This window comes from Sinocyclocheilus anshuiensis, unplaced genomic scaffold (assembly GCF_001515605.1).
Source record: "Sinocyclocheilus anshuiensis isolate Anshui unplaced genomic scaffold, SAMN03320099.WGS_v1.1 scaffold366, whole genome shotgun sequence".
In the NCBI taxonomy this organism is placed as follows: domain Eukaryota; kingdom Metazoa; phylum Chordata; class Actinopteri; order Cypriniformes; family Cyprinidae; genus Sinocyclocheilus; species Sinocyclocheilus anshuiensis.
This window is the reverse complement of record NW_015547673.1, coordinates 1,002,507-1,016,251: the sequence shown is the minus strand read 5'-3', so window position 1 is coordinate 1,016,251 and position 13,745 is coordinate 1,002,507. Positions and strand designations below refer to the sequence as shown.

At 36.2% G+C, this 13,745-nt stretch overlaps 1 protein-coding gene and 1 pseudogene across 1 annotated transcript; one reads left to right on the top strand and one right to left on the bottom strand.

The window, feature by feature from the left end:
* The first annotated feature begins 1,539 nt into the window (after positions 1 to 1,539).
* On the top strand, positions 1,540 to 2,502 carry LOC107702842 (forkhead box protein B2-like). Its single transcript, XM_016505264.1, has one exon. The coding sequence runs from the start codon at positions 1,540 to 1,542 to the stop codon at positions 2,488 to 2,490; it is 951 nt and encodes a 316-aa protein (XP_016360750.1). The 3' UTR covers positions 2,491 to 2,502.
* A 7,350-nt stretch (positions 2,503 to 9,852) lies between these two features.
* Positions 9,853 to 13,745, bottom strand: part of LOC107702836 (C2 calcium-dependent domain-containing protein 4D-like) — a 5,000-nt pseudogene continuing 1,107 nt past the window's right edge.

Sequence of the window (13,745 nt, the reverse complement as noted above, 5' to 3'; positions counted from 1 at the left end):
GGGGACCAAAAAAAAAAAAAAAAAGTTTGTGAGCAAGAATGAGCTTGCTTGTTAAATGTTGCAAGCGAGATCTGCAGATCTGTGTCAGAATTAAGGCTTTGAAAGTTGCCTAGAGGACAATGTTGTGGTTAATCAAACTAACAGTTAAATAAACAGTCACATTTATTTCCGAAGCTGCTCATAATATTCTGTATATTACTATTATGTATAGCATATGAATGTCTTTTTTTCAACTTATAATTATAAAAATTAATAGAATGTAAGTGGATTTAATTTAATAAATAGAAGTTTGTGCAATTGTAAGATATGCTGGAAAAAGCAATGCAAAGAATTTATTTCCCCCTAAATTTTCATCCCTGTTGCCTATTTCATTTTTATTTAAACATTTTTTTAAAAATAAGGAGAAAATAATGAGAACACCTCACAGTAAATTGTTTTGTCTCATATGTAACAGAAAAAATAGATGGAATTTTATGACTGTATATTCCATAATTCATAACTGCATACTGTATATGTCATTAAAATAATGTTAACATACTAATCTTTACACATTTCAAAATGTACTAATAATACAGAAGTGGCAAAATGGAAGTCCATATGATTACTGTTTAGACTTTTAGACTTTTTAAAGTTTATCAGCACCTCTTCAGCAACAGTAACTAAACAGCATAAAAACAAAAACACCCCAATGTACATAACTGATCACACACACACACACACACACACACACACACACACACACACAAAAGGAAATATAAATAAATGTTGTGGTTTGCACAGGATAAAAATGTCATTTTCTCCATAAATATTTATGCTTTTTTTTTTCTTATAAAACTGCTTTATTTACAATATTTTAATTTTATAACAGTGCATTGACAGTGAAAATGAAACCGCTGTGAACAATGTGAAGGATAAATATTAAATATACCCTATTCCTATTTAAATAAAGGCTAAACTTAAAACGATTTTATGGAATTCGAGGCGTTTAAAATAATCCCAGTGCACTCCAAAAACAGTATATGGATCATTCGCATTCACGTCATTAGTCTTGCAGCGTGTGTTATCATTATCAGACTCATTAGCGAGCGCGCTGCTCTTTGCCTCTGATTGGTACAGATGAGTAGGACCAAACGCATATGAAGTCAGACCCTCCCCCTATTTACCCCTTATTCGTCCTAAAGTCAGTGTCATCATAATAAAACGCAACTAGCGGGGGGTCTGGACCTCTGCCATTCTTACAAAAGCGTCGCGGATCCTCTGCGAGTCAAAGCTGAGCGCGCGCATCCTCCGAGAGAACTTCCCGCGCTCTGAGAGGAGTAACATTAGACAGGTAACTTTCAAACGGTCCCGTTTTCTTTTACATACTTGTGGATTTTGACTTTGTGAGATGTTTTCATGACTAGCGTCTTATAAAGCAATGTAAACATTTCAAACAGTTGAGGTCAATCAAAACAAGGCTATAGTGCGCTGAATGACTTTTTTATGTCAACGGACGATATGCTGGCTTGCTTCTGACTGATACTGAAAAGATTTTAAAAAATGCCTCGGCCAGGCAAGAACTCCTACAGTGATCAGAAACCTCCATACTCGTACATCTCTCTGACCGCCATGGCCATTCAAAGCTCCTCTGAGAAGATGCTACCCCTCAGCGACATCTACAAATTCATCATGGACCGTTTCCCGTATTACCGTGAGAACACTCAACGCTGGCAAAACTCACTCCGACACAACCTTTCCTTCAACGACTGCTTCATCAAGATCCCCCGGCGCCCCGACCAGCCGGGAAAGGGCAGCTTCTGGGCCCTGCATCCGGACTGTGGAGACATGTTCGAGAATGGCAGCTTCCTGCGTCGCCGCAAGCGTTTCAAGCTCCTAGGGGTGGAGCATTCGGCTTGCAAGAGTGGCCCCGTGCTGCACTCCTACCACTCTCATGCCCAGCATGCCTTGCATCAATCCCACCACCATTCGGGCAAGCTGGGCGTGGGACAGCCGGAGTACCTGGGCACCATGGGCCGGCTCTCGCACTTCCAGAGCTACACGCTTGGCGGCGGGCAGAGCGGCAGCTTCAAACACCCTTTCGCCATCGAGAGCCTGATTGGCCGAGACTATAAAGGAGTGATGGCCAGTGGGTTGCCCATCGCCTCGGTCATGCATCATCTCGGGTATCCCGTGCCCGCTCAGTTGGGCAGCATGGTCAACTCCGTGTGGCCACATGTGGGCATGCTGTCTGAGCCGGTGTCATCAGACTACCCACCATTCAACGTGGCGGTCAAGGGGCTGTACCATCATCACCCAGGAACCCAAAGCATGCCTGCTGTGCCCGTGCCCATCAAACCCACGCCGACCCTGGGCGCAGTCCCATCCTTGACTGGCATGACGCTGGGAGTAACGCAGCTGTGCCCAAGAACGGTGGCTCTGATGGAGAGAGACACAACAGCTCTTGTTGAGGAGAAAAGCGGGTCTCTCCATCCTGCTCTCCTGCAGTCCTGAGCCAAACGCCAAAGATTCAGACATGAGGGTACATAGAGTATGTTTTGGGGATGGCTGTGGACTGATTTGAGATGCCAGCCTTTTCCAGAAGATCCTTTAAGAACTGTTTTTTTTTTTGGCTGTGTATTATATTCTGCAGAGTGCAGATGGTCAGAATTTGGCTCTGCAGTTTTCTGCTTTATGGTATGTGTACATGTTTTACCTTCTTTTAAGAAACAGTGTACTGTACAAAGGACTGTATAAACCGGAAAAAGAAAAACATTGATGTACATTTTTTTAAACCCTTAAACGTTAAGCCTTATAAAAGCTACACAGACTGTGTATAATGAATTAAAAATGATGACTTGCATGCTTGTGTGCCACTGTTAAAACAGTGGATTGCTGTGCGTCTGGGAGAGAGTCATGAAATAACCCAAAGTGAATTTTGCTCAATTATTGTATTCATGTAAAATAGAAAATACCTTTATGTTAAAATGTTGTTATATATTATCATAAATGTTATACATGTAAATATGTGTAGAATATCATCACTTACAAGCATTTGAATTGCACTTGTGGTATTTACTAACACAACGTTGAAATATTTTATGAAGATGAAACAATCAAATAGACAATTATAGTGAATAAAAGCAGGCTTGGTTTAAGTGTGCTGTTTTAAAGTGGCATGTGAGTTTCAAAAAAGCTGTATAATTGTATAAGATTTGTAAATGAAATATTTTTAGAGTAAAATCACACATTTCAGTCCAGTTTCTGTGCGGTGGAATGTCTATTTCTTTCTGACTGTCTTTTTCGCACTGACTTGTTCATTTGTTTTTACCAGAGTAACATTATATCTGTTACTTCTTTACATTTTTACACTTATATATGTAAAATCAAAGGCATATATATGCATATATACTATGCATATATGTGTACAATTATAGGCAGTAATATGAGAAAATTCTTTCAAATATACTTAAATGAAAGAGACAATTTTAATACAAAATTGCATTTTTGTAAATAGGAAATAGTTGTTAAATAATCTTTACATTGTGCTTTCACTGAATATTTACTATATTGCGTTCCACTTTGTGAATTCTTTCACCAAATCCACATTTTGAGCTCCTTTTCCTGACAGACAGTGGCTGAAAATCCACAAGCATAAATAGCTTAATAGGTTTCGCCTCCTCACCATTTTAGAACATTAAGACAATTGTTGCTCCAAGGCATAGAGACGAAAGACTGAGTCTATTTGCCAAACTACAGAAAACATGGCGCTGTCCAGCAGAGAAGCATTTATCATCCTGGTGTTGAGTGCTGCTTTATACATTTAGTGTTGTGTTGAGTTTACTGCTGGACTATTTCATCTAACTTTCTAATAGGGCCAGGAATATATTCCAGGAATAGGGATAATGCATGCATACCTAACCTGACTTTAAAAACAGCATATGCAAAAAAAAACAACACTCTTGCATATGGAGATATGGACAGATTTTTTTGGCACACGAAAGTGTTATCTGTTGGTCTTCCGTTATATATTCTATACACCCAATCTTTCATTTAAAGTATCAATCATGAAACTAAAAGAACTTTAGAGAGCAGAAAGTTAAATTAAGCCAAATTAACAATATGAGCAAACATCTGGGTTTTTTTGTAGTTTAAAATGGTAACAAGCACAAATTCAACTTTTGTGTGCTTATGCGGTCCAACCTAGTGCTCCCCCCCCCCTTTTTTTTCGGATAAATGTGACACTTTCTTGACATTTTGCTGATTACACATGTAGATTTCATTAAAATAGCATTAATGCACATGGCCACGGCATGAATCAAGATGACCATAGGATCCATTAAATGATCAACTTACATGTCAGTCTAAAAAATCAACAGATTTTCTTTGCCAGTTTTCTTTTACTCTATGTGTGTGTGTGTTTGTCTGGGATGCTGTGCTTCACGTAAAGCGCCGGTCGAGACAGATGCATGACTTCAAAAGCAGCCGTCTGATAAAGTTGTTTTGTCCTGCTCGTCTTGACATAAATTTCACCTTTGAAGTTGAGAAGCTGGTCCTCTTCACAACACAAAAGCTGCCAGTTGGGAGGCCATTTAGAGTGTCACTGTTTAGCATGGCAAAGGCTCTCTTGTACATCTTGATTTGTGCGCTGCGGCACATGCTCACACCAGGAGTGAGCCGAACCTGCCCTCTGAACAAATAAGATGCACAAGTGGCTGCCTGATGTGAAAACTACACCCACATCGCATCTAGTCAATGAAAATGATCCGTCTCTCTCTCTTCATTACTCTCCGGATTCATTACTGTCTGACGGTAGCAATCTCAATTTCTTGGCATCTCAAAAGACATAAAATTGGTCTTTTACCATAAGCAGCTACAGTGTAAATTTCAAACAAAATGTGACATTTTGCATATGTAAGTGCCTGTTGAAAATGAAACACACGCCAAGTGATTCGGTGGATAAGAAAATCCATTAAAAGCAAATATGTGACCATTTCTTATTGCAATTATGATTACGCTATGACTTTTCAATAAGAAGGATATGCTGATTATTGTTTTTCAACCCTTGAGTCTTTTAAATATGGATTGTCTGGAAAGTATGATGAATAGGAATGAGGTCATTGTGAAGTTGCTGGTCTGCGGCTTGTTGAGGGGCAGAATTTGATATGAGATATTATTGTTAATTACTCTGACTTCAGCAGGGGTGGAGGTGACACATTCATGCCCGTCTTTATGACTGCAAAGACCTCGTCTTCATAATTAACCATTTAATTCATGAAGCTTGCCACCATGAGCCCCGGCAACAGCACAGCAACTTAGTACAATTGCATAATTCTTTATAAATGTTATAATTCTGGCCACTGATTAAGTGTGGATTAGTAATATTATAATAGATATATTGTCTTAATTCCTCATAACACATAACTGAACTGATAGATTCACTGTTTAATCTGTCTGTCTCTTGAAATCTTACAATCTGGATTTTTTTACTGTTAAGTAGCTTTAGTGTAAAGACCGTTTGTTCATATTTAGGTATGCTGATGGAGAATGTACTCGCTCAACAAAAGCAAACTCGCACACTATTACACTACTGTTCAAAAGTTTGGGGCCAGAAAGATTGATTGATTGATTGATTGATAAAAATCAATACTTTTATTCAGCAATGATGCATTAAAATGGTGAAAAATGATAGTAAAAACTTTTGTAATGTTACAAAAGATTTCTATCTCAAATAAATGCTGTTCATCAAATAATCCTGGGAAAAAAAATGTATCACGGTTTTCACAAATATATGAAGCAACACAACTGTTTTTAACATTATTCATAATAATAAATGTTTCTTGAGCATCAAAGCTGCATATTAGAATGATTTCTGAAGGATCATGTGACACTGAAGACTGGAGTAATGATGCTGAAGCTTTGAATCACAGGAATAAATTACATTTTAAACTATATTAAAATAGAAAACAGGTGTTTTAAATTGTAAAAATATTTCAAAATATTACTGTTTTTACCATATTTCTGATCATATAAATGCAGACTTTGTGAGCATAAGATACTTTTTTTTCAAAAAACATGAAAAATATCTTCCTGATCCCAAACTTTTGAACGGTTCTTGTGCATTTTTTAAAGTGTTTTAATTTTGTTAAATCTAACAACTGTCAATATTTTTTACCTTGAATTATTTGGACTTTCTTGGAAAATTTGTACAGTGCCTTCATTTGATTTTGCTACATTTCAGATGCCTTTATGTGTAGATTTTCTTGTTATTTTTCATTCCATTTAATTTTTTTTTAATTATTTTTAATTTAATACTTTGTTCAAGTATGGAATTTTATCATAAAATATACTTTTTTATTTTTAAAACTAAAAAAATATGAATGAATAAACCAGGTCGGTATTTACTGTGTATAATTTGTTTTTGCCCCTCAAATTTCAACTGTCATATAGAGACAAAATTTCCACTGCAACCAACAATTTCAACACTAATTACACTAATAATAACACTAACATTAACAGAAGTGCTTATACAACATGTTGACTGTAATGACAGTGGAAATGACGTACAGTATATTCAGATTTAAAAACAATGACAAAAAATGACATATTTCTCCGGCGATGAATGAACATTGTTGGTAGACAAATTAAAACCGAGGGACGGATTCAAGTCTATATCCTCACAGAGGTGATGTGTAAGTGATGTTAAAGGACATTATACAGTAGTTTCTTGCTCTGCAGGTTTTGATTCATGTGTGGCAGCTCTCAGGTGCTGGAGTTCAGTGGAAGCACATTGATTCGTTCTTTCAGTGCTGAGCTTAATACTTGGCTTGTGCCTTCTGCCTTTCCCCTTCAACACACCTCCAGCCATAAGTCACCGGCTCATAATAAAAAGCTCATCTGCCATGCATTAACAAAAGATGAGTAGAGGTCACCAGAGCTGTAGTGCTGATCACTAAATCTCTTGTTCTCAGTGATTCACTAAGAATAGACAGTTGCGTTCGGACTGCCCCGTGGGCTAATTGAAATGGTTGGAGGTTGTCCTTTTAACAAGGATTGTTAGATGCAGCCAAGACCTGTGTTAATGGTGCCCAATATAGCAGATTGTCTGCTGCTGGACTACTTCCTCTGATTACCTCCATGAATTCTCAAGGCATAGTGTCAGTGTTTCTAAAACCTTTACGAAGTTTGCAAAGTTTTTATGTTTTTCATAACTTTCTGCTGTCTTAAAAAAACAGTAGGGAAGAATGGGGCTCTAGCTGTCATACATTTACTCCAGTGAAAATCTCTTAAAGTGTTTTTTAATGTGTACGGACACAAAAAAGATAATTGAAAATGCGTTTTTTGCAACAACATGCCCTGTAGCATTTGTCGCACTGGAACCTGCAATTGAACAGCCTATAAAACATATTTAATCAAGGAATAAATAAATAAATCAATATTGTAATATTGTTATTATAGTAATAAATAGTCAAATTATATATTAATAATAAATAAAGTACACTTAAAATAAATAAAATAATGAAATAAATACATTTTATGGGGATGTTGTTAAATTAAATAATTAATATTATTAAATATTCATTACATGTACTTTAGGGTTAAGGTTTACTTGTAATTATGCATAATTTACTGTTTATACTACAGTAAGTACATGTAACGTGTAACTGTCACGTTAAAATAAAGCGTTGCCATAAATAATTTATAACATTTTAAACATTCCCTAGTTAACATATATGAAAAATATTCTCAAGCACAGTTCAACTTTTAAGTTCAAATCTGCCATCATTTCATCAAGTTGCCTTTTTTCTCAAAATATGGGAGTGGTTTTACGGTTTTGATTAATCAACAACTACAGCAAAAATATGATACTGAATGATATTGTAATTTTAGTATTTTGTTAGTAGTATTTCACAAAAAAAGAGGGTTTTGAACTAGATGTTTGAAAAAAACAACAACATATGTTTGAGTAATTGGACCTTCGTTTTAAAACCTCATATTTCACGGGATTATCATTTTTGTGACAACTTGCCCCCAGTTGCAGTGTGTTCCTCGGTTTAATGAAATGTACAATATGTGTACCTCCTTAGCCATATTTTGTGGATTTGTGGATAGCCATAATTTGTCCCCAGAAGTGAGATAAACCTGACAAAACTGCATTATTGGAGAGCATCCTACAAAAAAAAAAAAAAAAAAAAAAAAAAAAGGATTAGGTTACAGCCCTTAATATGACTGGCTGTATACAGTGTAAAAACAACAGAAGTCTATGGCACGTCCCCATTTAAATGGCTAAGTGAACGTGTGTGTGTGTGTGTCCATGCATGCGATCTCATTTTTTAAGCGAGTGTCTGATGAGTGTTGAGAGATGCACACACTGCTCATTTCGAGTTAATTGGCTGTTGACAGCAGTTAAAGGAAAGGTCCTGCGCTGCCTCCCTGCACATTTATCTTGCTATTAGAGCAGGCACTTGGGTTTTTATTGGACTAATTAGCACTCTCTTTCTATCTGCTTAACACTGGCCTTACAGCATGTGCACTCCTGCAACATGTGTGTTTGTGAGAGAGTTCATACACGCTCCAGCTTTGTAATGATTATCTCAATTAGGCCTCTGTTGACTGGTCTTCATTCTCCTTCCTGTAAACGCCTCAAACTCAGAGCAGAGTGCTTGAGAAAGTCAAAGCTGAGAGAAGGGTCTGGCTGCAGCCTTGCACTTGCACCCTCTTGAAAGCTGAGGCCGGATAGAAGAAACTCATGCTCGCCCTCTTGTGTTCAGAGATTGTATTTAGATCATGAAGAAGGGCAAAGGCTGATGGGGCAGTTTGTCACGTGTTGTTTATACAGTTCATTATGATTTCTGTTACCCAAAAGAATGGTTTGCTATTTTGTATATTACCCTTATAGTTACTGCTTGTTTAAGAATTGTTTTGTGTTTCCACATTTGTTTTACTGTGTTGAACCTGAAAAGCCATTAAATAACCTATAACACATTTTAAATATGTATAACACATTTTTTTACTTTGTAATTTAATAATTTTCTTCTTAAATCAGTGTCCAACAGGTTCCCTCTGTGATTTACTCACCCCATAGTGTGACAACAATGACCAGTGCTGTTATTGATAACTCAAATTAAAACAATTATAAATCATTTTTGTTAATTGAAATTAAATTAAATAAAAATATTAGATGAAAATCTAAAAAACTTAAATGGAAATTAAAAATGTTGCCTTTGGCAACTGTACCTGAGATAAAAAAAGTTGACGTACTAAAATTACTGAAACTAAAACGGAATAAAAAATACAAAAAACTAAATAGAAATATAGAAAATAGAAAAAACCCAAAATCTAATAAAAATAATAAAAGTACACGACAACATTACTAAAACATAAAGTGAAAATTGAAAATGTATAAATAAAAATAATTCAAAATACAATAATAGAATATAAATAATACTAAAATATACCATAATAGTACTAAGATTAAACCAACAAAACAATTTAAATATTGGCAAATCACTTGTGATTAGATTTTCATTAATCAGATGAAAATAAACCAATTTTTATAAACAATTATTACATTAAAAAAAATCAAAACCGACATTCTCTATTAAAATTTGCCTCTGGAATTCTATATTTCTGTACTTTTATGAATCTTGTTTTCTTGTTATCTGTTAAATCCACATCCAGTGATTTACACTATTATAATATGTTTATTTAAAAGTTTCATAAATGACACATACAGTAAATACTCACAACACAATTAAAAACAGCACAAGCATCATGATCTGTGTAACAGAGCAGGAACTTTCTTTAGGCAATTCAAAAGATCTATTTATTAAAAAAAAATTTACTTTATGACTGGATGTATAGTGTTATGTTGACATTATATAAATGTTGATTATGGTAAAACACACAGCTCAAATCATATTAGCAAGTGCATAGTTTCCTAGCATTGTAAAAATAAAGGTAAAACTGAGCAGAACTGGAGCCCCTAAGGGCACATGGTCAAGGAAAAAATATGAGAAAAAAATGACATTTTAATGACTGTGTTTGCTGTTTTTGTGTCATAAGTTATGCGAGCGAATGCAGAGTTTCTGGGGAGAATGCAAACGTTTTGCAAATGTACGCAGAGTTGCAAAACTTGCGAGGGAACAACGTTTTTCAGGGGGATGCAAACGTTTCTTAGGGTAATGCTAAACTTCCGAGCGCATACAATGTTTTTCGGGAGAATGCAAATATTTTGCAAGTAAATGAAAAGTTTCTTGGGGTAATGCAAAACTTTTGAGGGAACAAAGTTTCTCCGGAGAAATCAAAAGTTTTGCATGTGAACACGTCACAGAGGCAGTAGCTGACAGAGGTTTGATGACGATTCCCAGCACCACTCCTCGGCCCAGTCCTGAGGCCTTATCCAGCACCTTCAGTCTGAGAGCCAGATCTCCCAGACTGCCCTGCTGCTCCTCGGGCTCCTGGAAGAAGAAATCTTCATTGAACACGGGGTTATGGCAGTTCCTGATGATGGCACTGTGTTGCCGCTGCAGCTTGCCTGGGGTGAGGCTTAGGGTCAAGCTGCAGGTCAGAGGTCGAAGGTCGCTGGGATCTCTCAAGCCTTCCACAGAGGTCACATGGATGGGAACTGTCATAGAGCACTGGGTCCTGAAGGCAGAGACGCGCACCCGGCCTCTCTGAGGAAGAGGAAGCACGTGCTCTTGATGGAAGCGTTCCTGGCAGTGCAGCATGTCCAGGGGGAACTGGATGGGCTGGGCTAGTTTGGTGCAATGGGATGTTTGAATAACTTTAGCACGGCGACGAACTTTTGACATGAGCTTTTTGTCTAGAGTGGAGTGAACTTTCTTTTTCTCGGCTCTAGAGGCATGAACTTCATGCTGTAGCGGCTCTTCAGAGATTGACTGTTCACAGGTGAAATCCTCTCTTCTGATTGGTGGAGGTGTTGAATAAGGGGAGGAGTCAGCAGAGGGCGTGTCACTCTCAGTGCTGGCCGTCTTCAGCACTGCTCTACAGGACAGTTTGGGTGTTTTGATGGTCGTTCGCTCTAGTGAATGAACAAAGACTCGTAGCATTTCAGTGAATATGGGATGGGTTTGAGTTTGTTTAAAGCCGCTGTAGGTTTGTTTAGACTTGCTCTCAGTGGATGGGCAGTACCAGGTCTTGACAGTGATGTTTTTGCAAAGCTGGAAACTTTTTTTTTTTTCGTTCAGACACTGTGAGATTTTTCAGCGTCTGCCATGAGGCAGCGCTTGGTCTGTTTGGGAGGCAGGAAAAATTCAGGAATTTTTTCAGGTGTGAGGACGTTGCTGTGCAGTTTATTGAAGATGCTGGTCTTGGCCGAAATCTCCTCCTTATTTTTGCTGATGAGGTGATTGATCCGCACCGGGAGACTTTCTGCTCCCGCCTGCACTTTCTGAAGGATCCACATTGTGATTGATAATGCTGATCAACTCTGCAAAGAAAGAAAAGGTTCAAGGGATAGTTCACTCAAAAATGAAAATTCTGTCATCATTTACTCCCCCTCATGTCGTTCCAAACCTGTTTGCCTTTTTTTCTTCTGCAGAACACAGAAGAGGATAATTATTTTGAAGAATGTTGGTAACCAGACCGATACCCATTGACTTCCATTGGATGGGCAAATACTGTAACACTGAGACATTTCTCAAAATGATTTCTTTTATGCTCCACAGAAGAAAGAATGACATGATGACAGAGTTTTCATTTTTAGAAGATATATCTCTTTAATAGTAAATTAATACCATTTTAAACAATTGTGAGACATAAGTTGTGACCCAAATGATGAAGTATACACATATACTATGCACATTGTACTCTAACGTCTAGTGTGTATGAAGTTTTGAAAAGCGATCCAGCATCAGAGTCTGATAGCCCTGATAGTCTCTCTGTCCAACGTTCCACACTTTTGTTTTCAGTTAAATAAGTGCATCATCTGGGTTTTTGAAGTGAAGTTGGAATTTTCAGTATTAACATACTACACTCACTATATACTTTATACTACAAAATGGCACAGAATAGTGCATAAATACACAAATTGGGACACACCTATAAAATAAAAAAAAAAAAGAATAAAAATATTGTCATGACATTTTATGCTGTAATCTATAATTCTTGTTTGAATAAATATTTCATCTTTTAAAAACTAAATAGAGGGGAATTCGTTTCAACTTTAGTTTTTTTGTATTTTTACATTTTCTTTCATCAGCAACACATACTACAAATCTATGTTCTTTATCATGTGGTATAAGATAATTTACATTAAGAAAGGACAGATGATTATATTAAATTTACTAGAGTGTTAGAGTTGCCCCCATTACAGGAGTAACCGGTTAGAGGTAACTGTAACTCTAGAAATAAAATAATAAAATAAAATAATTCACTGTATTTCAAATAAGAAAGCATAAAATTAGTAAAAAGTAGTTATATAATAGTTTTATTACTTCTTAATATTACTGAGTAGTTTTAATGGTTGGAATAATACTACGTCTCAGGAAGAGATACATTTTTACTAGAAAATTTGAAGTCAAGAACAATTTTCATAATAATAATTGAATAATATTCGTTACATATTTTCAAGAATCAAAGGTCATACAGTTCTTATTTTAGAATATAACTGTAACTTACTGTTTCAGTTACCCAACTTCACAATCAGGTCTTGTGTGGCAGCAAGAGACAGTTGGCATCTTTTAATGTTATTTATAAATATATTGTTCATTGATAATTCACGTTTGTTTATTATACATTAATGTTAAGTTACACAACTAAAATGTTAAACACGTATTAGTATGTATAGAAATTAACATTAACATAGAGTGATGAATGTAAATGTATTGTTTATTATTAGTCCATTATGTCTAATGTATTAACTAATGTCGCCAAAATTAACCTTTTTGTAAACTGTTAGCATTATATATGTGAAATATAAAAGGATGATTTTGTCCTTACCTGTTTGGATGATGTGCAGTGGAGATCTGTGAGTTACTCTGCGTGGTCAGTAATGTTCAGTTCAGGTATGTCCATCATTTTTTCAATGCACAGTGGCCAATCACAGCACACTTTCTGTCCTATAGGCGGCCTCTCTCTTTCCTCTGTATGTAGCCTAGAATAGTTTCCTTATCACCTAAAATCCATGAAACTGGTTTCAGAAAAGCTCTCACAATCAGTAACCTATAAAACAGTTCTGTCACAGAGAGCCACACTGTTCTCAGATCAGATGCACATGGATAATTAAACATTTTTGTCTTATTCTTTCACATTTAAAGGTCAACAGTGAGATCACTGGTGTCACTTCAAAGAGAAACCTTTGCTTAGAAAACAGTCTGGTCAGGCTCTGTTCTCCGGTGTAGAGTCTAGTGTCCTGATTAAAGGTTGACGTCAGGGTTTTGGTGGGGGGAATTATTCAGCTCCTTCTCTGGGTATGTCTTTTGTTGTATGTCTGTTTGTTTGTAATGGAAGTTTCATGGTTTTTGTATGTATTATTTATGTAATCATTTTTATATCATAATTTATTTCATAATTGTTTGCTTTTAGTGCTTTTCATCTGCTCATATTATGGCACTTTTGTTTACAAACATCACACAATGCAGATATGTGTTGTAATTCATTAGGAGGTGGTTAATTCGAAACATTATGAAACTGGTTATGTATGTGCAATAAACTTCTGAAATCCTCAAAACAACACACATAACCATATACAGTTTCACAAAATATATATTTTTTAATGATATATATATATATATATATATATATAT

What these genes read in the sequence shown, in the direction of transcription:
- LOC107702842 (XM_016505264.1), top strand. Translation starts at nt 1,540, where the DNA reads ATGCCTCGGCCAGGCAAGAACTCCTACAGTGATCAGAAACCTCCATAC.